The 26889-nt window shown below is 35.0% G+C and overlaps 1 protein-coding gene and 1 pseudogene across 1 annotated transcript in view; both read right to left on the bottom strand.

The window, feature by feature from the left end:
• The window catches only part of CCDC66 (coiled-coil domain containing 66), a 61008-nt gene extending 34428 nt beyond the window's left edge, over positions 1–26580 (bottom strand). The window contains exons 1-8 of the mRNA XM_054595107.1: positions 26521–26580; positions 25822–25847; positions 20307–20754; positions 18537–18702; positions 18075–18178; positions 16303–16424; positions 15565–15666; positions 205–455 (exon numbers count right to left, since the gene is read on the bottom strand). Coding sequence (XP_054451082.1) covers positions 205–455; positions 15565–15666; positions 16303–16424; positions 18075–18178; positions 18537–18702; positions 20307–20754 — 1193 coding nt within the window. The 5' untranslated portion in view covers positions 25822–25847; positions 26521–26580. The remainder of the gene's footprint in view (positions 1–204; positions 456–15564; positions 15667–16302; positions 16425–18074; positions 18179–18536; positions 18703–20306; positions 20755–25821; positions 25848–26520) is intronic.
• LOC129088463 (SPARC-like) lies at positions 3390–4485 on the bottom strand (annotated as a pseudogene).
• Positions 26581–26889: the final 309 nt, after the last annotated feature.

The raw sequence follows: 26889 nt of genomic DNA, 5'->3' as shown, positions 1-26889 counted from the left end.
AGAGATACATTACCTATTTAAAACCACCAAAATATGTGTTTAACAAGGTACGAAATCATTTTGTTTGGATTATGTCTACTAATTATTTCTACTTTAAAGAAAAATACCAAAACTGAAATCAGTTAAGATACATTATAAATATGGCAACAGTCCTAATAAAGCACACAGACTTTTAAAAACATCAGTACTGAAGTACACACTTACTTTGTTTTTTGACTGTTTGCCGTTGCCATGCCTCTAACAGGTTTTGCTATATGCTCCTCTTCTGAAGGTTCAACCTGGCTTCCAGTTGTAGGTGTATAAACACTGCTGATATCAGCCAGCTCCTGAGTGTCCGGAGAGACACAGAAGTACTCTGGTTGTTTGTGTGATGACCGAGAGGACAGTTGAGACTGAGACCCAGGATATCTTTTTAATGAGTCAAAATGCATTGCCCATCTGTCATGTTCCTCACCCTAATCATGACAAATAAAAATTGCTAAGAATTTTTCCAATTGTTCTCACATGTAAAATTTTAAAGGACAATCAAACATGATTTTTAAGTCACCACAAACAGAATAAGCATCATAAAAATTAACAAAACTGCATTCTGTATTGATTCCATATACATTTAAATAACTAGCATGGGGAATATGAGAAATACAAATAATTAGGAAATTTCTAAAAAGTTATAAGAAATTATGAAGAATCACACTTACTAAATGCATTCAATGAAAAGGTTCACAAAAGTAAATGTGGAATACCTGGTATACTCTAGTCTTTTCAAATAGTTTCAGAATACTTTTAAGATTAAAACTTCTAAATTCACACCTGTCAGAATGGCTATCATTCATGAATGAATCAACAAACAACAAATGTTAGCATGCTGGGAAAAGGGAATCCTCAGGTACTGTTAGTAAAATTGCAAACTGGTGAAGCCACTATGAAAAAGTAGGGAGGTCCCTCAAAAAATTAATAACAGAACTACCTTATGACTCAAAATTCACTTCTAGGTATTTATCTGAAGAAACCCAAAACACTAATTCAAAAAGATACATGCATTGCTATGTTCATTGCTGCATTATTTACAATAGCCAAGATATTCAAGCAACCTAAATGTCCATCAGTATATATACCACATCTTCTTTATAACTGTAATCCTACTTTTGCCCTGCTCTTTATAAGGAAAGGAAATTCTCTAATGAAAAATAGAAAATTCTTTCTCCAAAACAATTATAGGATTTCTAAAATTCTATCCTAATATAGTCTCATTTACATTTTGAAAGGAGTTATACTGATAATTTAAAATAGATGAATATTGTTTTACATTTGGCTTCAAAGTACAAAAACCATTGCTTTTGGACCCGGAGCCAGGAGGATAAGAGCCCAATTTTCTGTTGAATAATAATATCTCTTTCTAGAATATCCTTCTTCTTTTCCATTTCTGCTACTATAACCCTATCACAATCTATGACATTTCAATAAGAAAAATATATTGTGTCCAGATTAAGTCCTTGACTTATAAGAAAGCCAAAAATAAAAGAGACTACCATAAAAATTTGTTGTTGCTTTAATTTACTGGAGTTTAATATGCTCTAACAAAAAGAAAAGAGTGTATTCTATTCAAATTGTCCTGAAATGCAACATTTTGTTATGTGAAATAACCACATGACACAATTTTAAGTAGTCTGACAGAACACAGTGGCAATATATCTCAAAATGTTACTGTCTGTCCTCTTTTTACCAGAAACAAAGACAAAAGCTCATAGTTTGCAACAGACTGCTTTCATCAAAGGAAATACTCATGCAAAAAGAAAAAAATCTTAGCATCTCAGGTACTTCTACATATTTTAAGCAGATTTTTAAAAACCCATTATATTTATTTGAGTCTAAAAGAACAACTTCAAAAGGAGCACTATCTTCAGGTAAGTGATTTAACAAGTCTTCTATTTCTAGAAATATTATTTTAGAGGTCAAAAGGGAAAAGAAAATCACATGGGCTCTTTGAACTTCTTGTAAGAAATTCTCAACATTGGTACTGTATCAGTCTTAGATTTCTGTGATCTGTTTCCTTAAGTCTGATGTAATCAAATCTGGATTCAAATTTTAGTGGCATTACAAATTATTCAGCACAAGTCAAAATTATCCTTGAAAATTCCTAAAATTCCTCACAAAATGTTTTATAGACATATATGTACAACCCAGTGGGAAATTTAATAATCAATTTTCTCAATCCAGTCTTCAATTTCTTACTCAAGGATGTCTTACAAAATGATTACCACACATTTGCTTGCCACCTGAATAATTCATTTCACTTCTCCAATTGGGAAACCTTTTGTTTTTTTAAGTCGTTACCTTTAGTTTGAAAGATCTGTCAAACTCTCCACATCATGGCGAAAGTCTGCATGATTCGTAAGCAGCTTTCTCATGAAATACTTGGAGGGCAACAAGTTCTCAGCCTATTAGATCTGACCATCCCATTGACTTTGAAGTTTCTTTTGATTAATAGAAGGAAAAGGGGGGAGGGGAGAAAAGGAGGAACATTCTAGAAACCTAGGGAAAGAATCCTCACAGCAGCCACCCAAAACAGACAAAAACCCCCCAAAACTCAGAAAACAAAACCAATTCACCAACTCCACTTTTTCTGTTTTACAACTTTCTACACCTCATTCTTGATTTTGGCTTTCCTGGCTGAAACAGCTTCCCAGTTCTGCCTCTCCAAAAGACAGGAGAGGAGAAGTCCTATAGGATATGTCGTGATCCAAAGCTACATCCCATCAATCCCCAAGGCTTCGTGGATTCTAGCAGACTGTTGGCCCCCTGCTCCCAAACATTTGAGCAAATAGCCTAAGGTGAAAAGAAAAAAAAAAAAAGCCCTGGTAGATGATGGGGAAAATGGTGAGGAACTGGGTTTAAGTGAGAGCTTACATGCTTTCGTAACACAGTCTCGTGTTCTTTCAGTTCAGCCCCAGGCAAACATGACTAGTATCTGCTGTCTGGTTGGGAGATTTTCCAGAAATTTCTCCCACTAGTCCTGTAGTCCCAGAAGCATCCTTGCCAACCTCACATGTCTGTTACTTCCCTTTGCCCACCTTCAGGCGACATGGGAAAGAACCCACCTGCAGCCAATACCCTGACATAAAATTGACAGGAAAGTCTCACTTAGTAAGCATTAGTTTGAAACAGAGAAACAGAGAGCAAATCTGAGATGCTATAGTTGTTGAAAGGCAGATGTGAGCAGATCAAAGTTCCCACATATTTTTCACTAAGACAATGGCCAGAGCTTCAAATGACCAGAGAAAAAAATGGGACCATTAGGGGGTGAGCAAGAGGCCAACCTATAACTAAGATGTCATGACTTGGGTTACAATTTCCACTTTTAGCACCATTAATATGTTCATTTTTTAAATCTATGTTATCACCTTGTCTCCAGGCAAAACAACAAACCATCCAAACATTTTAAAAATTGCGGGTTTGAAACAGGAAGGGAAAGGTTAAAGACACAGAATCCAGTACTACAGAAGGAAGTGTGAATTTAGATCACGAGATATTTGTCCTTGTTGCTATCTTGCTCCTTAATGCCAAAGCCAGCCAGCCCACTCATGCAGAGTGATGTACTTGTCCAGGTCACAAATCTCAAAAAAGCGGATGGTGCAAGTGCTCCATTGGGATGAGGGGCTTAGTGTGGGAGAGGTACCTGTCAGTGGGGTGCTGGTCCAGCTGGCCAACTGCACAAGGAAGATGTACACATTGTAGTTCTTTTCGAAATCCTGGCAGCAACATGGCATCGTTTCCAGACTCCAGGTACTTCTGCTCTCGTGGTTCTTCTTCATCCGCAGCTCTGCTTCTTGGTCAGGAGGTTGTTGCCCTCATCCTTTTCACATAGAGTGACCAAGATGTTCCTGAGCCAGCCCTACATGTGCAGGGGAAATTCAGTCAGCTTGGAGTCCAGGCAGAGGATTTATTTGCAGGGTCTGATGTAGTCCAGGTGGAGTTTATGGCTCTTTTTGGTGCCCTCCAGGGTGCACTTGGTGGCAAAGAAATAGCAGGACGAGTCAAAGGTCTTGTTGGCATTGCTGCACACCTTCTCAAACTCACCAACAGGGGGCAGGGCAGCTGGTAGGGTCATGGCACACACACACAGGGGTGTTGTTCTCATCTAGCTGTCACAACTCGCAGTGTTTGCAGTGATGGCTTTGGCAGGGGCTTTCAGCCACCACTTCTTCAACTTCCTCGGCCCCTTCATCAAATTCTCCTACTTCCACCTGGACAGGGCTGGCTCCCATGAGTACCTCGGCCACTGTTTCCTCACCACCTACATCTCATCACACAGTGCTCCATGCTAAGGGGCTGCCAAGACCCTCTGGCCAGGCAAAAGAGAAAGAATACCCAGGGCTTCGTGGTGCTGGGAACTTTCAGTAGCAGGCAGGCAGCCGCATGGAGGTCTACAGAAATGTCTAAGAAATCTTTTATTACTTTCTTTCTCCTAAGTTCCTCAATGTGCATTCAGTTAAAGGAATGAAAGGATAAGGATTTGGGGGGTAGGGAGAAGTAGGAGATAGAATGAAATCTCCCTTTTGGCTACTGAGCTCATTTAGTTTAAGCTAAGGCAAACATGCATGCAAGACATACTATAACAAATGTGTTTTGGCCACACCTAGCACCTCCCTTCCATTAATTCCTCCCTAGGTTAAGAGCCCTTTTTCCCCAAGTTCACTCAAACTTTTTCACTTTATCTCCCTCCTAATATTGACCTGGACTCCCCTTCTACGTAAAATCTCCTTTTTTAAAACATCCATGTTGAGCCTATTCTCGACAGCCTTGAGCAAAAACATTTTTATAGGTATTCACCATAGCCTTCCTCACCAACAGGCCCTGACATGTTACAGGGTCCTAATATAATTCTTTAGCTACCTTTAACTTATTCTATGTTAGGAAACACTAAGTCTTACTCCTAACACAAATTTTGTATGAATGTTGGCTGCTAAATCAGAACTGAAAATAGAGGGGCTTGGTTCCATTCATTTAATTCTTCCTTTAATTAAGACAGTTTTTAAAAATGCAGCTTTTGAAGTCATTCAGTGGTGACTTTGCCATGATCCAGGATAGCCCCACCTGCCAGTCCATCCAAGAGCCTTCTCATTCTAGACTCGGTCCACCTACTTATCCTGTCCATTCATCAGTCAGAAAAGGCATTTGTGTGCCTGGTGTGTGCTCAGTCTCAGGACGCTGAGCCAGGAAAAACAGGATCTTCCAAAGAGGAAGAACATCAAAACAAAGAGCTGAAACCACTTTTTAAACTTGAAAATTACTCTAAAATCCTTCTGGAACCAGGACTTTAGAGGTATGCATATGGTTTAAAATCCTGGTTTTCATGTGCTTATTTGCCATATATCCTCTTAGGAGCCAGGTCTGTTCAAAATCGTTTGTTGATTTTTAGAGGGTTTTTTTCCTTATAACTTGGGTATTTTTTTAAAAGGTACATTCTCGATTAAGTCCTTTATTAGACAGGTTATAAAATACAGACCTAATAGTAATCTTCAAAGAGCAGAACTTTTGACTAAGGGGATTGCTTATCACCTTTTTTTCTGTTTATGCCAGATTTCAGTGATGTACCCGTAACACATGTATTAATTTTATATCCAACCTTTTTTATTAAATTCCCCTATTATTTCTATAAATATAGTGACATTAAATTCTGAAAGTTAAACCTAGCTTGTGTTCATCAAATAAACCCAACTGATCATGATGTATTTTTAACATTTTTCTTTCTTGTCAGCTTTTGTTATCAAAAATTTTTGTCTTGTTCGCTTTGGGTATCAGGTTTTTGCTTATTTTTATACTTCCTTCATAAAGAAGCTTGGAAAGTTTTGCCTTCTACTTTGTCTGGAAGAAGTCACCAATAAACATACCTGGGCCTGGAGTTCACTTCGTGAAGTTTTTAATGATGAGTTCTATGTCTTTAATAAATTTAGATTCATTCAGTTTTCCTACCTCTTTTGTCAATGTTAGTAATCTAATAACTTGTCAACTTTTCAGCTAAATTCTCAAATGCACTGACAAAAGTTGTTCATAATATACTCATCTTTTTAATGGCCATAGCATCTTTAGTCTCAATTTTAATTGCTAATTGTACAAGGAGTTTATCAATTTAAACAGCTTTGTAAAGAACTTGTTGCTTTCCTCTCTCTGTTGCACATTTGTTTCTGATTTTATTAATATTCACACTGATCTTATTATTTATTTCCTTTTACTTCCTTTGGGTTTAATATTTGCTGTTGTTTCTCTGACTTCTTGAAATGAATAGTTAGATCATTGCTGTTTTGTTTTCAGTCTTTCTCTTCCAAGAAATGCACTTAAGTCTATAAATATTCCTGTAAGTACAGGAAGACTATGTGTTTTCAAAATTTTTTCATCACCACTCAGTTCAAAATACTTTCTAATTGTTTTTTTCTTTCACTTAGAACAGTGATTTTTAGAAAAAAATTATTAATTTTTAGAGGAAGGGATGGAGACAGAGAGAAACATTGATTTGTTGTTCCATTTATTTACTTATGCATTCATCAGTTGATTATTATATGTGCCCTGACTGGGGACTGAACCTACTACCTTGGCATATTGGGATGATGTCCAGCCAACTGAGCTATCTGGCCAGAGACTATAACAATGATTATTAACTGGTGAGCCACAAAAATTTTTAAAAAATGCAATACTTATTTAGTCAGTGACATTGACCTCTTTTCCCTTAAACTGTCAAATAAAGACAGTGACAGCAGTCAACACAATAGCCATCTGGTATGAATGAAAATTATAGCTATTTTTTTTGTCAGATTGGCAAAAATATGTATTTTTTGGTGTGCTGCAGAATTTCAGTAATTTATGTGTGCCATGAAATGAAAAAGGTTGAAAATTGCTGACTTAAAAAGTATATTGGTTAAATAGCAAACACTTGGAAATTTTGTTGCCATTTTTTACTAGTGTTTAGCATAATTACACTGTGATCAGATAACAAATTTTGTGTAATCTGGGCCTATGCAATTTGTTGAGACTTTATGAACTAGCAAATTACTAATTCTCACTTTTTATATCTGCTGTTTTATACATAGATTCTTTGGATTTTCTATATAAATGATAAATCATTATAATTTCATCTTTTCCATTCCAGTTCTTTTGACTTTTGATTTCTTCTTCTTGTCTTGCTATACTGGATAGGACCACTAATAAAAAATAATAATAATAATGTGAGCATTTTATCTAATTTTAAATTTTAAATGGAATACTAAATACTTCTCATGTAGGATTATGTTTCAGGGTTTTTGGTTTTAATATCTAATTGACAATTCCTTTTAGTCTAATTTTCAGAGCCATTTTCCTTAATGAACTGGTACTGAATTTGATCAAATGCTTTTTCTGCATCTACTGTTTTATTTTATGGTGTTGAGGTACATTACACTTGTGGATTTTTAAAATGTCCTTAACTTCCTAGCATGAACTTATCTAACTCATGATATACATTATTGAATGTTACTTGCTAATGTTTTCTTTAGGATTTTTGTGTATATTCATGAAAGAAATAAACCTAATTTTCCTATTCTGTTATTTTTCTGGCTTCAATATTGAGTATATACCAGTCTTTTAAATTTGGGATTTATTCCTTTAAAGTTTGGTAGAAATTATCACCAAAACCATGTGGGTACTTTGTTCCCCTTGTGGGAAAACTTTTTAAACCAGAAAAAGTTACAAGAAAAAAAGTTACTGGTTTAAACCTTTTTTATACAAGAAAAAAGTTCCTGGTTTAAAACTTTTTAACTTTTTTATTTGCATGAGTTTAATTTTTTCCTGACCAAACTTGTCCAGCTGATAAATTCAAAGGATAGGGATGGTGGACAGAAAACTAGTCCAAGGGTGGAAATCTCAGGCATTAAACAACAATGACTCCCCATACTTGAAAACAACTCCTTAGATCAGAGTTTCTTTTTTGGAAACGCCCCTTAAGATTGTAACTCACAAGCCAGGTGAATGAGGAGTAGGAAGGGGCAGTGTAGTAGTCCCCTGATTTTTCAAGTTCCTTCCAAGAATTAAAGTTTTAGGAAGACTGCCATGATTTTACTCTGAAATACAGCCAGAAGGGAGATCTGAGTTATACCAAATGTAGAATGAGGCACTATTTGTTTTAAGGAAGTAGGGGATAGAGAGGAACTGGGTAGAAAATTAACAAGAACTCCAACAATTCATTGCTTTTTTTAAAGTATATTTTATTGATTATGCTATCGCAGTTGTCCCATTTTTTCCTCCCCATTGTCCCCCTCCGCCATGCACCTCCTCCCTCCAGCATTACCCCCCTTAGTTCATGTCCATGAGTCATACGTATTATTTCTTTGGCTTCTCCATTTCCTATACTGTCCTTAACCTCCACCAGTCTATTTTGTACCTTCAAATGATGCTTCTCATTCCCTGTACCTTTTCCCACATTCTACCTCCTGCCCCTCCCCACTGATAACCATCCATGTGATCTCCATTTCTGTGATTCTGTTCCTGTTCTAGTTGTTGGCTTAGTTTTGAGGTTCAGTTGTTGATAGTTGTGAGTTTGTTGTCATTTTACTGTTCATAGTTCTGATCTTCTTTCTCTTAGATAAGTCCCTTTAACATTTCATATAATAAGGGCTTGGTGATGATGAACTCCTTTAACTTGATCTTATCTGTGAAGCACTTTATCTGCCCTTCCATTCTAAATGATGGCTTTGCTGGAAGAGTAATCTTGGGTGTACGTCCTTGTCTTTCATGACTTTGAATAAATTCTTTCCAACCCCTTCTTGCCTGTAAGGTTCCTTTTGAGAAATCAGCTGGCAGTCTTATGGGAACTCCTTTGTAGGTAATTCTCTCCTTTTCTCTTGCTGCTTTTAAGATTCTCTCCTTATCTTTAATCTTGGATAATTTAATTTTGATGTCTCTTGGAGTGGTCCTCCTTGGGACCAACTTCTTTGGGACTCTCTGAGCTTCCTGGCATATCTATTTCCTTCGCCAGACTGAGGAAGTTTTCCTTCATTATTTTTTCAAAGAAGTTTTTAATTTCTTGCTCTTCCTCCTTCCCTTCTGGCACCCCTATGATTTGGATGTTGGAACATTTAAAGTTGCCGCAGAGGTTCCTAAGCCTCTCCTCATACTTTTGAATTCTTGTTTCTTCAATCTGTTCTGGTTGAATGTTTATCTCTTCCTTCTGGTCCAAATTGTTGATTTGAGTTCTGGTTTCCTTTCCTTCACTGTTGGTTCCCAGTATATTTTTCTTTATTCACTTTGTATAGCCTTCACTTCTTCCTTTATTTTGTGTCTCTACTGAATCATTTCTGTGAGCATCCTGATTACCAGTGTTTTGAACTCTGCATCTGATTGGTTGGCTATCTCCTGGTTGCTTAGTTCTTTTTCTGGAGTTTTGATCTGTTTTTTCATTTGAGCCATATTTCTTTGTCTTGGCATACCTGTTCTGTTGTAGGGGGCAGGGCCTTAGATATCTGCCAAGGTGGGGCAACCCAGTTCACTGCATTGTTGCACTTTATGTAGGGGAGGGGTCAGAGAAAGAACAATGCTGCTTTCTCAGCTTTTCCCCCCGCTTTCAGTCACTTCCACTGCTATCCACAAGAGAACTGGGCTCTTTTGGTGCTGATTTCCAAGTGGGTGGGTTTGTGCACATTCTAGGACCCTGTGGTTCCCTCTAATGGACTCTACTGTGAGACTGGGAGTTTCCCCACCACTGCAACCCTCCCAGGTTTTGATAGCCAGAGGTTTTGAGGGTTAATTTCCCCATGCTGGAACCCTGGATTGCACAGTCTGTCTCACTCCCCAGTTGTTCTTCCTGGTTTATCTGCACACAAATGTGGGAATGCCCTGTCCTCCAGCAACCACCTTGCCATGCGTCCTCTCAGCTCTGCCTGCCCATCTCTGACCCTCCTACCAGTCTCGATGAATGTTTCTTCTGTAATTCCTTGTTTGTTGAACTTCCATAGTTAGATTTTCTGGCAGTTCTGATTGTTTTTTTTGTTTCTAAATTTGTGGTTGTCTATCTTTTGCTTGTGCAAGGAAGCAAAGTGTTATCTACTTACACCTCCATCTTGGCCAGAAGCCCTAAAGAGTGAATCTTAAAAGCAGCAAGAAAAAGTAGATAATTACTTATAAAGAAGTCCCCATAAGACTGCCAGCTAATTTCTCAAAAGAAACCTTGCAGGCAGGAAGGGGCTGGAAAAGAAGTATCAAAGTGATAAAACACAAGGACTTACAACCTAGATTACTCTATCCAGTAAAGCTATCATTTAGTATGGAAGGGCAGATAATGTGCTTTCCAGACAAGGTAAAGCTAAAGAAGTTCATCATCACCAAGCCACTATTATGATATGTTAAAGGGAATTATTTGAGGAAAAAAAGGTGAAAGCTATGAACATTAAAATGTCAATAAATTCACAACTATCAACAATTGAATCTGAATCTAAAAAACAAGTTACACAAACAAGCAGAACAGAAACAGAATCATAGATATGGAGAGCATTTGGATTGTTATTAGTTGGAAGGAGGTAAGGGAAAAATGGGAGAGAAGGTTCAGAGATTAAGAAGTAGAAATTGGTAGGTACAGAATAGCCAGGGGGATGTTAAAAACAGTATAGGACATGAAGTAAATAAAGAACTTATATGCATGACCCATGGACATGAACTAAGGCAGCGGTATTACCAGAGGGAATGGGACATATGAGAAGGAGAAGAGGAAAGGGGAAAAAACTGAGCCAACTGTAATAGCATAATCAATAAAATATATTTAAAAAAACCCCAAAACATAGATATGGTCATATTATATGTATTCAGCAGTTTACTTTTCTGGTTTTGCAATGTCTTAGAGATGCTGTGTCAGCTACATATTCCTGTTTTTTAACCACAAATTTCTTGTTAATTGTGTTTTAGTTTTGATTTACTTTTCTGACCAAAAATAATCTTTAAAAGCTTTTCTTTAAACTACAACAAAAAAAATATCAGGGAAAGATCCTTGAGAGAAATACTTCATAAATTCTGGCAGATTTACCTTTATGTTCCCTTTACATGTGAACATGTTGTTTAGGCATTAAATTTTTTAGTCCCCGTCTTTATCTAGTAAACCTTTATAAATATTGCTCTATTATCTATAGAAATGAAATCTAAGGCTAACTTGATTTTCGTTCCTTGCCTTCTTATGTTTAAATGCTTGAAGAAGTCTATACTTCCTGAAATTTGATCACTTACTAAAATATGTCTTCAAATCAGCCTCTTTTAATTCACTTAACTTTTCTTTCTGGTCTAGAAAGTTTTTTCTCTGATACCTGTCATTAGTGCTCTTACCTATCTGTTTTCTCCTTTGGAAAAATCCATCACTCAAGGTTGTATTTTATTCAGTTATTTGTAGTATATTTTATGTCAGACTTTATATGTTTTAAAAAAATTCTTCCTGTATTCAGGGAATGTCCCCACCGTGAATTCTTCTTTCTCACTGTGATTTAAATTTATTTCATTACTAAATCTTTTTTCTTTACTGTTATTGTATCCTAAGTTTTACTCTATTCTCTTTACTGTGGGCCTATTCTTGTACAAGGATTTACTGAACAACTTCAAGTCCTTTGTGGAATAAGACATGAATAAATAAAAACAAAGACAGTGTTTTCTTTAAAAATGTCCTGCTTTACAAATAGGATATATTTCTAATGAGAGATTTTCCTCTGAGTACTTAACTGGTATATCCCTCTAATGTTACGGGTAGTTACGATGCAAAAGTTACTTTTGGTGCTCTCCTCTACCTGATTAGGTATTGGTAAATTCTGCATCTTATTATAAAACCAGATGCACAGATATGTGAAGTGCGTAGTATAGTCCTTGACTGAGAGACATTCAAACAATTCTATTCTTTATTCTTTTTAACTATTAATCTATCTGGCAAAGAGACCCACCCAGTTTTCAATATCCAGTTTGATTTTGGAGGACTAAGATAGGGTTCCCCTGATTTCAAGATGGTCCAGTACACAGAGACAAAGGGAAGCTTTGGGCAGGGCTGGCTCACCCTGGCCAGGCTGCCATTATTTGTTTCTTTTGAAATAAAGACATCAGTGGAATGGGACTAGGTTACAACTTGGTCACATTACAGTTCTACTGTGGGGTGGGCCTCATAATCCACAAACACTATTCCCAGGATGCTAAAGTAACCTGACAACAAGGATATAAAAGTTCCAGGTATTCCATTTTTTACTCTACCAGGTTGTATGACCTGCTACTTTTAAAAACTCTAGTTCCATTAGTGATATAAATCCACAGAAATTCTTGCTGAACACTGAACTATATGACATAATGTGCTCTTCCTGGTTCGTAACATGGATAGAGATGCATTTTATATTGTATGTCCTTTTGCATGTTAGAATTATTACATAGTATTTTCAAAAGTCAGGAAGTTGAAAAGTCAAAAAAGGAGAGATACACATTTATGGTCAATTATGATCACACATATATGAATATCTTGGCTTTAATGCAAATCAATATATGTATATCTACTCATTAACAAAACAATTTGAAAGATTCACATCAAACTCACGTGCCACAAAATTACCACTGCTCTCAAGATTACACACACACACACACACACACACACACACACACACACTTAAACCAATTCAGCAAAGTTGCAGGATACAAACCAACACAGAAAAATAAGTTGCATATCTGGGAAAAGAAAATAAGAAAACAAATCCATGCAGGAGTATAACAGCATCAAGAATAAAATATTTAGGAGTGAGTAGGCAAAGTACTTCTATCTTGAAAACTACAAAACACTACTGAAGGAAATTAAAGAAAACATAAATAAATGGAAAGATATATTGGTCCATGAATTGGAACACTTAGCATTGTCAAGATTACCTAAATTAATCTGTATTTTCAATGCAACCTTTAGGAAAATCTCAGTTTTTTGCAGAAATAGAAAAACCCATCTTTAAAATTCATACGGAATTTGAAGGGCTCCTCAATAACTAAAACAATCTGGGAAAAGAAGGACAAAATTGTAGGGCTCACACTTTCTGATTTCAAAACTTACTACAAAGGCATGGTAACAGAACAGTAAAACAGTGGTATGAAGACAGACAGATATACAGAACAATGGAACAGAATGGAAAACCCAGAAATAAGCCCTCACATACACAGTCAAATTGATTTTAATTACTTTAATTATTAAAATGATTAAGATGATAAAATAGGTTATATATAAGGTAAACAAAAAAAAAGGAAAAAATTAGATGGAATTTTTTTTTGGCCAACCAAAGAACTATGGTTTGGTGGTAGCAATGTGAGGCTAGCAGAATGATAGCCTCACATTCTATCTCATGTTAGAGAGTACATGCAGCATATACTTCCTGCACTTAAAAAGACTTCTCAGGGAGGGATAGTCAATAGGGAAAGACAAGTTCATATGAAGGTAAATTATTCTTAAAAAAGCTGAGACTGTAAGCCAATTTCTTAGAAACACAAAAGGAGTTTTAAGCAGTACTATGTACAAGAATGTTTGGCTGAACAATGTACAGATGAGGATACAGGGTCATTTAACTGGGGTAGGGAGAGTAAGGAAATAATAATCAAGGAGACAGAGGAAAGAAACCTGTTAAGAGAATTGACCCTAAACAGCCTCAGAGTTCCAAATGGACCTGCTTTGTAAACTACAACTACAGCAAACCTTTGAGGAATATAATGAAGAAATAAGAGTCACTATAGTCAAGCTACTAAGTTACTAAAATCAAGTAGGTTAGGGGAGGAGGAAATAATTCTATTCTTGTTTTAACTAGCTTGACAACTTAAACTTTTAAACTTTCCAGTCCTCCGTCAATGCCTGGATATATGTCATACCTCCAGATTCCCTCTGATTACCCCCACAAGGACTGATGTATACAGACCACTTGACATCCACTATCCAGACCGCCAGATGTGACCTGACTTCCTAGCACCCATCCTCCATACTATCCAGACCACATGATATCTGACTGATAACAATCCTGGACCAATCATAGGTCTAAGAATGTAGAACTGATTTTCTCAAGAATGTATTTTAATATAAGAACTTTTAACTTTTCTTTTTTCTCCGGAATTCTTCTGGAGTTTTGCCTAGTTGTGTTTTCAGTTTGCAAAACCTAAGACCCTTGAATAAATCTTGATCATTTATTTCTAGCCAAAGCCTCCGCACCCTTTTTGAGTTTGTTCAACACTTTCATTAAGCACTTGTTACATGTCAGCCACTGTTCTAAGCACTTTATACACATTATCCCTCACATTTTAATAAAATTGACAGAATCTTGGTAACTCTGTCTAAAACCAAACTTCTCCTCCTCTCAATTAAATGAAGTTATAACTTAATATTCAAGTAGTATATATAGTCCTGGCTACAGCTAGGATTTCTGAAACCAACTGCTTTTAGGTATTTAAGGGGCATTTTTTAACACAATTCATTTTCCCTCAATAGCATCTTTCCAGTATCTTACCACATTCATACAAATACATAAAAACTGCATTTAAATAGTAAAAGAATAAGTACATAATCATACTCTAACCTTTGGTTGCTCAGCCCTGGATTTAGTGTGTGTTTGCTTTCTAGTCCTTCTCCCACCCCCAACCCCCATCTCTGACTCCAAAATATAAATAATTTCACATTTTTTTGATTATTAAAAAAAACACATGCTTTCATTAAAAATATATACACAAATGATCATTTCGTAATTTACAAATTAAGCTACGTCAAATGGTTCATTCTTTATTTGCCCATACCATAGTATGGGTTACTCCCAGGTAATAAATGACCTCAAAAACCATGCCAGTTAAACAATACTAAATAATATACTAACATTTCAACCTAAATTTTGGTAATTGAACATACTTAATATTTTTAGCATTAATGATTCTTTAATCCTAATGTTGAAAAGTAAATAAGCTGATTCTCACCAACTTCACAAAGTTTTAGTGTAGTTTTTAGTAATGTCTACATATATCAACTTCTAAACTTTATACATTTAAAATTTTCACTCAGAAATACAAATTTTCCCAAAATGACATCTATTAAAAATAATTTATTGCCTTTTAAGAGTCAAAGTACCTTTGGAAACATGGGAAAACATAATTCAGATGTCATTCGTTTTGCTTATGTAAAATTATCAACAGACTACAAAACTGATGTAGGTAAGTCAACCCTATATGAAACATGACAAACAGTCATGCAAACAATCTAACCTGGAGGGGTTCTTTAAGAAAACCTACCAGTACTGAATGAAAATGTCTACCGTCAGACTCATCCCTTTAGGCTATTGTATAATTTTCAGAATACATTTGCTAACATGTAAATGTTCACTAGGAAGCAGGGGTTATATGTATAAAAAAAGAAACAGGTAATAACTTTATTTTTAACTTAAGGAGCACAGTGTACTCAGTAAAAATTAACTGGTAATTAAAAATAAAAGTACTTACAGTCACTCCTTCAAGAAAAATAGGTAACACAGTGATCAAGTATTAAAATATACATATACACTCAAAGTAATGACACTTAGGACTCACCTCTAAAATCTGACCAGCTCTAGATAATGAGCGACCATCAGTCTGGACCACTATTACCTGACTGGGAGACTGTGACAGAATGCTGGAAACACTAGCAAAAGTCTAAAAACAAATAGAAAAACAAGGGTACATTTTCTTCATCTTACATAAAACAGAGGCAAAATTTAAAGGTCACCACAGCAAGACCTGAGGGACACCTGGTACGTACTTATGTTTTACTTGATAACCTTATGGTGGATAACATTTTGCGGTCATCTAAAAAATTGCAGAGTTCTTTTATAGTAGCCTAAAGGTGGGGTCTGGGGGCCTCTACACATACCTACTAATGTAGTAAGACAATTTAAAGAATGCAAACAGGGACAGTTGAGGTCATAAATAAATTCAAAATAATACTTTTTAAATATCATATGAAAGTTTTAAAAAAAATTAAATATGCTTTAAAAATAAGCTTTAGGATATGAACATGGCTTAGCATTAAAAAACTGCAATTAAGCCCTGGCTGGTGTGGCTCAGGGGGTCGAGCACCAGCCTGCAAATCAAGAGATTGCTGGTTCAATTCCCAGTCAGGGCATGTGCCTAGGTTGCGGGCTGGTCCCCAGTTCAGGGTGTGCAAGCAATGTTTCTCTCCCTTTCTTTCTCCCTCCCTTTGACTTTTTCTTTGGAGAGAAAAAAAAAAGGGCAAAACCCTGCAATTAAGGTGTTTTATATCCCATAAATGCTTGATTTTGATGCTCTTACCTTAGACTGGTCAAGAATTTGAAGTTTTTCCCATACTATTTTATCACTTTCAGATTTTTTCCAAGGATTATTCCATTTCTCAGGAGCTTCTTTTTCTTTCCTTTTTAAAGCAACCTGTTCATCTGCAAATAATGTCCTTTTTAAAAAAATGTACAAAAACTGAAAAAAAAAACCACGTAAACAAATCATGACCTTCTTAAAGAGTGCAGATTCCAACACAGATGAAAATTGTTTTGTAGGGCGACTGACTCACAAACAGAAGAATTTTAAGGGATATGGAATAAAAGAAAACATTTAATCAGAGCCAAATTTAAGTAGGGCACAAATGGATATAAAAATGTTTTATTATAATTATCAATAAAGAGAAATTTTTTTTGGAACAACATGCCTTATATTATGCTAATTATTCTGAAGTTCTACTTTCTTGTAATGTTCATTCAATTACTACTAAGAGACTTAACAGCTAGAACTCTGGACTCAGAGAACTACGGGGGCCAAATCCAAGTTCAACCACTTCTCATGTATGTGACTATGGGCAAACTGTTATTTACCCCTCTAAACCTGTTTGTTCTCCTTTAAAAAGAGACTGGTAATAGTCTTTTTTGGTATAGGGCTTAGCACAAAATAAATATTTAATTTCATAACTGTGGAAAAGTAAAAAGACATAAAATCTTGTGTCTAACAGTCCAACATAAACAAACAAGATCCCAAATCAGTAATTCCTAAAACTTCAGAGATATATACATTTGAATTCCAAGAATGAAAATATAGCTTTAACATACAAAGATGTGCTTTTCTAACAGCATCAAGCAGAAGAATGTAAATTGTGTTAAGATAATAATTAAAGCATAAAACACTTCAGTCGTTTCAAAGTAGTTCAAATTTTCTTCAGAAGTTTTGTATTGTATTTTGATAAGCTAAATTTGTATTGAAAGAAAATACTTAAAGCTGAAATTATGCTATAAACACATACCAGATCTCCAAATCTTCTGACTCTGCTACCATACATTTAATTTCTTCATTCCTCTGTTATCTTCACTTCCAATATCAATTCATTCCCTATTTCTTCTGCTTTTCTTTTTCTAAATCACCTGTCCTGTCCCAGCATGATTGCCACACAGGAGGATAAAGCCCATCTTCATGCTCTTAGTACAGCTATTCCTAAGAAGTAGAACTGTTACTTCATGTATTTTCCAAACTCTGGACCCTAAGTCTAGTCCAAGAAGTAATGGGAATTTCTTAGTTATTATCAATATTTTAAGACCCTAACAGAAATTATAAATTTTTCTATTGTACAGTATCTACAGGCTGACAAAAAGCAATAATGCTTGTTTTTGTATGGAATATACTAATTGATACCATATTGACGATCCTTCATTAGAACATTTTGATTATTTTAAAAAATGAACTCTACTTTTTAAATAAAACCATCTTTAAACCCATAGGATTTCTTAATGACAATACATGATAAAGGATTCTCAAGAAATGAGAAAAGTTTAGAAATCTATCTTTGAGATTCAGGAGCTTCAGAATGATTCCGATGACACTAATGCTCTCCTCTGGCTTTTGGTACACACCAGAGTGCCAAACAAAAAGATATAACCTCAGTGAATGTGAAACCACAAATCTTATGCATTTACAGAGAACTTTGCTAGATAGCAACTGTTATAAAACAAGACTTCTGATAATATTATACTCAAAGATATAGTTCATACTCAAAATATATTCCGTAAAGCAACTAAACTATAATAAAAGATGTAATAATTACTTACCAAGCTCTTTCCTCCACTGGGCTTTTTTAGCTTCCAACAAACTTCTATCACGTTCTCTTTCGCCCAGAGTACTGAATATGTCAGCTGGTTTCCATACATTCTCTCTGAGACAAAACACAAAAAATAACAGAAACCTTATTACTGTATTTTGCCATGTATAATGTGCACCTACATTTTTGTGCACATTATACACAGGATTATTATGCCCATTATTACACCCATGGCATGTAATCATTATACCCATGTATAATTTGCATTAATTTTCCCTAAGAAACTGGGGCAAAAAAGTGCCCATTATACATGTCAAAATACAGTATATGTTTCTATACAACATATTCCATAAATGTTAATAAACTTTTAATTAGCTCTTAGTCTTCAAAGGAAGTATTTCACAAGAAAGTCAAGGGAAAGCAAAACCATAGTCACAAGATGACCCCACAATAACAGATATGAGTTACATACATGTGAATTTTCTGCTCAGACTGCTTAGATGTCTCCTGATTTTTATTTAAAAGAGGTTTATTTTCATCCTGGACATATGAAACAGCCTCAGTTTTTTGTAGTAGTCCCGTAATGTTCTCATCCTTTGACTGATTAGGATTACTGTTTAAATGTAGACTGTACTGACCTAGGAGGTAAAATGCATGCTTTAAAATTAATATTAAAATTACATCTATTACAATTGCTTATTTTCACATACTGCTAGAGTGTTTAAAAAACACTGCCTTACACATTACCTAATTAATTACTTCTCACAGCAATCCTTGCAGCGGGTTCTATAATTCCCTTTTTTGTCAAAAAAGGAAACTGAGCAACAGAGGTTAAATGAATTGCTCTATCTAATACTAAGCAACAACAACAAAAAAATACACCTCCATTTACTCCAGCCAACACTCTTGCAAATAATATAAGTGAAAACACAATTCACAACTTTATTGAGAATAAAAGCAAATAGCTTTATGAAAAACTTGTTATCTTGTCCTTATTTTTCTCACTTAGCTGGGAAATCAGGGAAAAACTTTACCATGGACCACTGTCTCTGTGCCCCAGCTATTTATGATATCTATTCCAAATACAGGGCTCATATACTTGGCTCAAAAATTATTCTAGTTGCTCCTTAATGTGCTAGTTCTCTGAGTGAAGAGAAAGCATGTCTAATATGCAGGTCATTATATGGTTAGGCAAATTCTGCTTTTACCTTTGTTGATATTCTCTCTCATTATCCCTGCTAAGTTTTTATATTTGTTCTCTGAGCTTGAATTCTAGACTTAAAGACAAAATCTAGCTCTCTCATTTTACAAATAATAATTTAGACCAAGAGAAGGTAAATAACTCCATCTCAGCACTTTTGGAGTATGTATATAAGAGCTACGTGGTCTCCAAACCAGTTATGGGGACTTATTTCCAGTAACTGTTAATTTAATTTTTATTTATTGAATATTTCACTATTGCCTCACAAAATTTTAATATTTCTACTCCTATTCACAATTCCTTAGCTCAAGCTGAAACAAGAAGACTTTAAAAAACACCATGCAACTATGACTAATGAAACAGAAGGCATGTAACATTCTACCACTCCTTCCTTTAAAAAGATAGGGCTGCCAATCCTTAGCATGATTGAAAATCCGGAGAAGCAAAATGTGGGGGCTAAGAAAATCAACATTCTCAGCAATCGAGTCAAATCTTCATAGTAAGGTTCCCTCAATTTTCGCTAGAACTACTATAGTGATTTTTTAGAACACTATTTTTAATGTAAGTAAAATCTCCTACACTCTAATAAGTACAATAGTGTTTTATAATAACATCTTTTCTAGAGTCCACAGAAAACTGTTTTTTTGTTTGTTTTTTTAGTAACATAAAAAGATAAACATTTATTTCTAACTCATGCATTTGTGGGTTAGCCAGGGCAGTTTAATTTCAGGATACAGGTCAACAAGTTGCCTGGAGTCACTCTGTACCATGTATTTCCTTCTGGTAAAGATAATGGCGTGGAAGTGATCACCTGATGAAAACTGAGTACATGAGAATATTTTGGGCATTAACCTTAAAATATGGCACATTATAACTGTAAACATAATTCTGCATATGTATGTTCTTTAAAAGTAATTATTTTTAAAAATTGTACATGTTAAAACAGAATTTAAAGAGGCACAATTACATAAAATCCAATGTAAGTTCTAAACATTTTCTATCAATAAAATTAATATTAATTAAAACTTTAGAAAGTCTTACTTGTTTCCTCTTCCTTTCCATTTTCAGTCAGCAAAAAAGATTTATTTCCTTGGTTTACAGTCATCAAAATCTGTTGTAATTGGTCTTGTGTTAGACACACCAAACTACTCTTCATATTTTCACTTGTGATGTGTTTTTTGCAAGGCTTCTGTTTAGCTACTACAGATGTATTTATGGTGTTTCTAGTCTTCTGTACATTAAGAGTTGCAGGAGAAATCTCTTTCTGCATATGAAGACAGTCTTTATCAGCATACTCCTCGCAGAAATCCTTAGTGAGTGAAAAAGCCATACTATTTTTTTCAGCCTTTTCCAGTGAAGTTTCTGAACCAATTCTCTTCTTTTGCAAAAGTTTCTCATTCCTGATACAAGTATTTTGTGTTGATTTTAAAATGTATCCGGTTTGCTTTGTTCTAAAAGGACATTTTCCAGTCTTGGTCTTATTTCCCATCTGTTAAAACACCAAAAATCTATTCTTTATAATAGCCCATGAAAAACCAACAATCATCTTTATATAATCTGTGGTAAAACAGGCCTCTAAATTTCTTGCCTAAATTACTGAAAAGACTTCTAGCTGATTTTCCTGCTTCTACCCTTGCTCCACAGTCTATTCTCAACACAGCAGCCAGTGATTACCTTCTACATATGTTAAGTCAGATCATGTCACTTTCTTCAAAAGCTTCCAATAGGTTCCCATCTAACACAGAAGAAAAGTTGAACTTCTCACTATGGCCAAAAAAGACCTAATGATCAGGGCACCCTCCCATTCATCCACATTAACTAATCTCTAATCTCATTTTCTATCTCTTAGCCTCCAGCCACCTAGGCTTTTTGGTTATTCCTTAAATTCAACAAGAACCTCCAGTTTTAGGCCTTAGCGTTAAGTCAATCCCTCTACCTGGGACATTCTTCTTCAGATTCTACATGGCTCATTCATGCACCTCCTTCAAATATTTGCTCCAGTATCACCAGCTCAGTGAGGTCTTCTCTGACCACCCTATTTAAACTGCAGTTTTCCTGCTCTATCTTCACTCCCACACCTTCCTTCCACTCCCTTTTCCCAAGGCTTGTAAGCCTCTGAAATGATTGTGCCTCTTCCCTTTCTCTCCTTTATTTTTCTCTATAGCACTTTTCATCTTATAATATTCCATATTTATTTTTCTTATTGTCTATTCCACACCTTTCTATTGTAAACTCAACAAGGCAGAGATTTTTGTCTGCCTTTGTTCACTGCTATATTCCCAGTACCGTGAGTAGAAGAGAGTAGGTATTGAGTAAATTTTTGTTGAATGACACCCCTCGTCTATGCCATTTTAAAGACGGCATTCTTTATGTTTATCATCTCTCCCCCAAGTTAGCTCCCCTTTTCAAAATATCCCACTTCTCTGGCTCTGTAGTTCTAATCTCTCAGACCAATAACCATGGACTGAGTCATCTTTGACTCTTTATCCTCCTTCATAGTCTTCTTTAGCTTACCAGCAAGTATGGGTCATTTCTTCCTTCTAAATCTTATCCTCACCATTTGCACAACAATAAGCCTAAATTCAGGTTTTCATTTCATCACTAGTTCCCATTTAATCTGCCATACATTTCTGTAAACCCAACTAACCTAAAAACAATTCAATAGTCATTTTAATCATTATTAAGTGTTGCTTGTTATGTACTTGCCACTCTGGGAAAAGCCCTGGAGGTGTAAAGTTGAATAAGACAATACTCTTGCCTCCAAGGCTTTCATTTAGCTTATCGTATCTCAACTTTCCTTGCCTTTCAGTAAATTACATAATATATGATCATACTTTGACCTATTTGCCAATCCCATTTGCCCTACTTCTCAAAATATACCTTAGAATCAGCCACAAGATTCCTTTACTATCCTATTCACCTTACCTACATCCTATTTGTTCCTGGCTTTAGGCTTCTGATAATACCAATACAACAATCTAAAATTCCTTTTTACTCTCCCACCTCTGGGGTTATTTTAACATTATATAACTAATTTTGTAAATGAGAGGTATAAAACTCAAATACCTACTGTATTTTAGGCTGGGGAGAAACTAGGATAAGCTGAAGAGCACTTTTCCACCTAAAGGAGACAGACCCTACTCAGAATCAAACTACACTACCAAAAAGAAATTAGTCTGCTTGCTAGATCATCCAATATTTCAAAAGAACCAAGGATGCCATATTTTACTTTAAATATTCCAATTTCTGGCATTGGCAACTCATTCTAGTTTTTGAAAACCACTGTGTAGCAAATTATCAGCAGACTGTGCATAACTTACACAGCTGAGCCCTAACACCTCAATGAGTCTCCTGAGAAGTGTAAGTGCAGTGTATTCCTTAACATATCTTGGAAATTCTTCATTTCTGTCCCCTTCTTTTCATTCTGCTAGCCATCATACAAGTTTAGGGCCTCAAAAGACTCACCCTGCCCCTGATCGGTGTGGCTCAGTTGTTTGGGTGTCATCCCACAAAGCAAAAGGTCACCACTTCAATTCCTGGTTTGGGCACATGCCTGGGTTGCAGGTTTGGTCCTGTTGGGGTGTGTACGCAAGGCTACTGATCAATGTTTCTCTCTCATATCAGCATTTCTCTCCCTTTCTTTTTCCCTCCCTTCTCCTCTCTCTAAAAGTAAATAAATAAAATCCTTAAAAAAAAAAAAAAAGGCTCTCCTTGGACTACTACAATTGCCCTTTAACTGACCTCCCTGTTATGATAACCTCCCCTTCAGAGTTGCCTGAAACCCTACAACACAAATTAATCATAGCTAGCTCACTTTTTAAAAATTCTGTAATGTTCCCTACATACAAATCAAGTATGTTCAAGCTGAATATTCATTTAACTCTTTATGACTGTAACCCTGCCAAGCTTTATGTTCTACACTTTCCAAGGTACACAGTATTCCCCAAACGCAAATTACGCTTCATATCTCGGTATTTTGCCCAACAAATTTCTGTGAGCTTAGAATACACTTTCTTATTTCTTTGACAATAAACTCCTTAATATGTCCCTCATCTTTTAAGTTCTAATTAAAGTGTCCCTCCATTTATGAAGCATTCCCTGGTCTTTTCAAACCACAAAGAGCTGTTCTTTCCGATGGTTTCGCCTTTTATCACCCTACTATAATACATACTTTATTCTTTTTGTATTTTATAGCTGACTGATACTGCCACTTCCAGGAAACAGGGACTAGGTTTTACTTTTTTTTTTTTTCCCCTCTTTCTCTCACAGACACAGAACCAAAAAAAAAGAAAAAAAAAAAGAAAGCCAAGAATAGAGCTCTACATATATACTGGAATTTTACAGTTGCAGTAAATCCTTGTTGTAGTCCTTCAGCTTACCCCAGTGAGACAGAAGAAAAACATTATGAAGACAGAATTCATAAATAACTTATTAAAAACAAAAAGAATTCACCATATAGCTGCAGAACTGTGAGATCTGAGAGATTAAAAACTGATTAAAATAAAAGAGGAAAATAAATACTACTGTTTGGGGTTTTTATCTTTATCTGCAAAGAAAGAAATGAGGCTCTGTAAATACGGGAAGAGAAGATCCCTGAAATATAATCAAGATATAAGAAAGACAGATTGCACCGTATCTTCTTTCCAGCTTTACCTAGGTATAACTGACAATTCAAAAATGGTATACATTTAAGGTATATCATTTGACGATTTGGTATATGTATACAATGTGAAATAATCAACACAATCAAGCTAATTAACATATCCATCACCTCACCATTACCATTTATCAGTATTCTGGAGTCCCAAAAGCAAGAGTGATAAATCCAAACAATTTGCTTTAAGACAGTAAATAATCTAAAATCAACATCATCTGAGACATATTAAGGACATCAATGAATGAGGGAACATGTGAGAGAGAATAGAGGCAAAGAAAATATAGAAATCAACTATTACAAGGAGCTTTCTATCTAGGAGCTTGAAAAGGGGCACTATACTTGTTAATGTGATTCAAATAAAAAGTTGTAATATTTTAATAGAACAGGGCCAGGAAAAAATACACAATCTGTAGGGGGTATTGTGTATAACTATATATCATATATAAAGAGAAATAATTTTTATAGGTAGCTTGTGGAATTAACACTGATCATCACCACCCATTTATCAAGTGATTGACAGTCTGAAGACTAAAGCAATTTCTCCCCCTTCATTAAACCTGAAAGAAATAGCAGGGACATCAAAGGCTCAGTTGGAAAGTGGCACGTCATCTACAATGGACTTTATTCACAGACATAGAAGAAAAACTTTAAGATGCTTCAAAGATAAAGCAAAAAGAGGGCTACAGTAGGTTATGAAAGAGCTGAGTATAAATTTCTGCTGCTGTTAACCTAAAAATGGAAAAAAAAAAATATGGTACAAGAAAAGTAGTGCTATCAATTTTTTTTTAAGTGGTAATGTAATTTTGTAGAAAAAGGCACTTTGGGTTTCTAATAAAGAAAAATAATTTAAGCCTGGCCAGGTGGCTGAGTTGGAGCATTACCCTGTGCACCAAGAGGTTGTGGGTTCGATTCCCAGGCAGGACACATACCTAGGTTGTGGTGGGTTTGATCCCTGGTCAGGGCGTGTATGGGAGGCAACTGATGGATGTTTCTCTCTCACACTGATGTTTCTCTGTGTCTCTGTCTCTCCCCTTTCCTCTCTCTCTCTCTCTCTCTCTCAAATTAATAAGCATATCCTTGGGAAAGCATGAAAAAAGAAGGGAGGGAGGAAGGGAGGGAGGGAGGAAGGGGTAAAAAGGAAAATTTTCATAAAGCTCAAGTGTGATCTCTTAAAGGAGAAAGTTAAATGCATGTAAGAATTTGTGAATCAAATTATGCCCTTCTGGTGAGGAAAAATGTCACTGACTCTGGGGATGTAAAGCACAGCATACAGAACATGGTCAATAACATTGTAATGCCTACATATCATGCCAGGTGGGTACTGAAAATGTTAGGGGTAACACTTTGTAAAGTTTATGATTGTTTCATTACCTGAAACTACTACAAAATAATATGGAATGTCAACTATAATTGAAAACTAAAGTTTAAAAAAATGGAATGAGTATGAAAAGAAAAATATTTTTGTTTTAATGTCTGAATACCTATTTTTAAACATCTTGGGAACTGCACTGTCCAGTACAGTAGCTATTAAATTTAAATTTAAAATTAAATAAAATTAAAAATTCACTTCCTTGGTCACACTTAAGTGCTCATAACCACACAGGATTAGTGGCTGGCTACCATATTGGACAGCACTCATTTTAGAACATTGCCATCATCATAGAAAACTTTATTAGACAGTACTAATCTAGAGAAAAGGGTTCTAAAAGGCTTTTACAATGGAAAAATTATGATTCCATTTCTGTAAAAGGACCAGCCTGAGAGCAAGGGAACAGTAACTTCTCACCAACACTCCTAACCCCTTATAATATTTTGACACTAATTATTTTCAAACCACTGTAAAGAAAACCCATTTAACATTTGAAAGTAGGTCAGGTCAAAGTCATTTATTTGGCTTACCTTCACAGAAATTTTTGATTTACGTTCTACAAAAGAAAAAAAAAATTACTAAGCTATCAACTGAAAGTATACATATACTAAAGCAGTTACAAAAAAAAATGTTTAACTCAGCATTATTTTAAGATATTAAATAGAAATAGTAACCTCGAAAGCTTAAGTGTTGTTTTACAGTGTGGGTTAAGTATTTCTATTTCATTTTTGTTTATTTTCCAAAGTAAAATGATAAAGAGATTGGGGAAAAGAATATTATGTGAATGAGGAGACTACCAATTACACACCAAATTTCAAAACTAATTCTAAAAAAATAAAATAAAACTAATACTAAAAATAACTTTAGCAACTGTAGTCTTACTATAAATTTAATTTCTCAAACAATATATTTTTTACATGTACAAAACATAATTATATTTTCAGAGAGATTATTCATTAGGCAGTAAGGTTATTTGTTATATGCAAATATAGTGAAGAAATATATAACACATGACATATATTGGAACATTAAATTTTATGAATACTGACAATGGTAAGCAGTGATGTAATCACTGCTAAAAATAAATTTGAGGAAGTTAGGATAAACAACTTTTTTCAAAGTACCATTTAAATATCACTCTATCACAAGTAAAAAGTCTGTTAAACTAGTATATATTTTATGTAAAAATTTAAAAATTTAACATTTTAGATTTCAGTGACACAGCATACCATATGGAGACAATATTAGCTTGGTTTTTCCATCCAATAATTCAGTTTCAAGCTTTAAACCATCTCTGCAAAACAAAAGAAATTCCTCTGTAAGAAACAACATTTTAAATAGCCAGAAATGCTTATTTGAACCTAGAAAAGTAAATCTGTTCTTTTGAAATTATACAGGAATCTTGTAAATGTTAAATCATTCTTTTAATTAAAAACATTTTTCAATCTAAGATGAAAGTAAAAACTACAGGGAGAACATTCTTGAAACTTTCCAAAAAGACAAAGAATTTGTTATCTTTAACCTGAAACTTCATTTGTTACTGGTAAGCAACAAATTAATTCAGTTATCCTACTATAATTTAAGTCTTATTAACTGTA

Source organism: Pteronotus mesoamericanus, unplaced genomic scaffold (assembly GCF_021234165.1).
Source record: "Pteronotus mesoamericanus isolate MK-2021 breed Mesoamerican mustached bat unplaced genomic scaffold, CSHL_Meso_final scaffold_54, whole genome shotgun sequence".
Taxonomy (NCBI): domain Eukaryota; kingdom Metazoa; phylum Chordata; class Mammalia; order Chiroptera; family Mormoopidae; genus Pteronotus; species Pteronotus mesoamericanus.
This window is presented reverse-complemented; position numbering and strand designations above follow the sequence as displayed.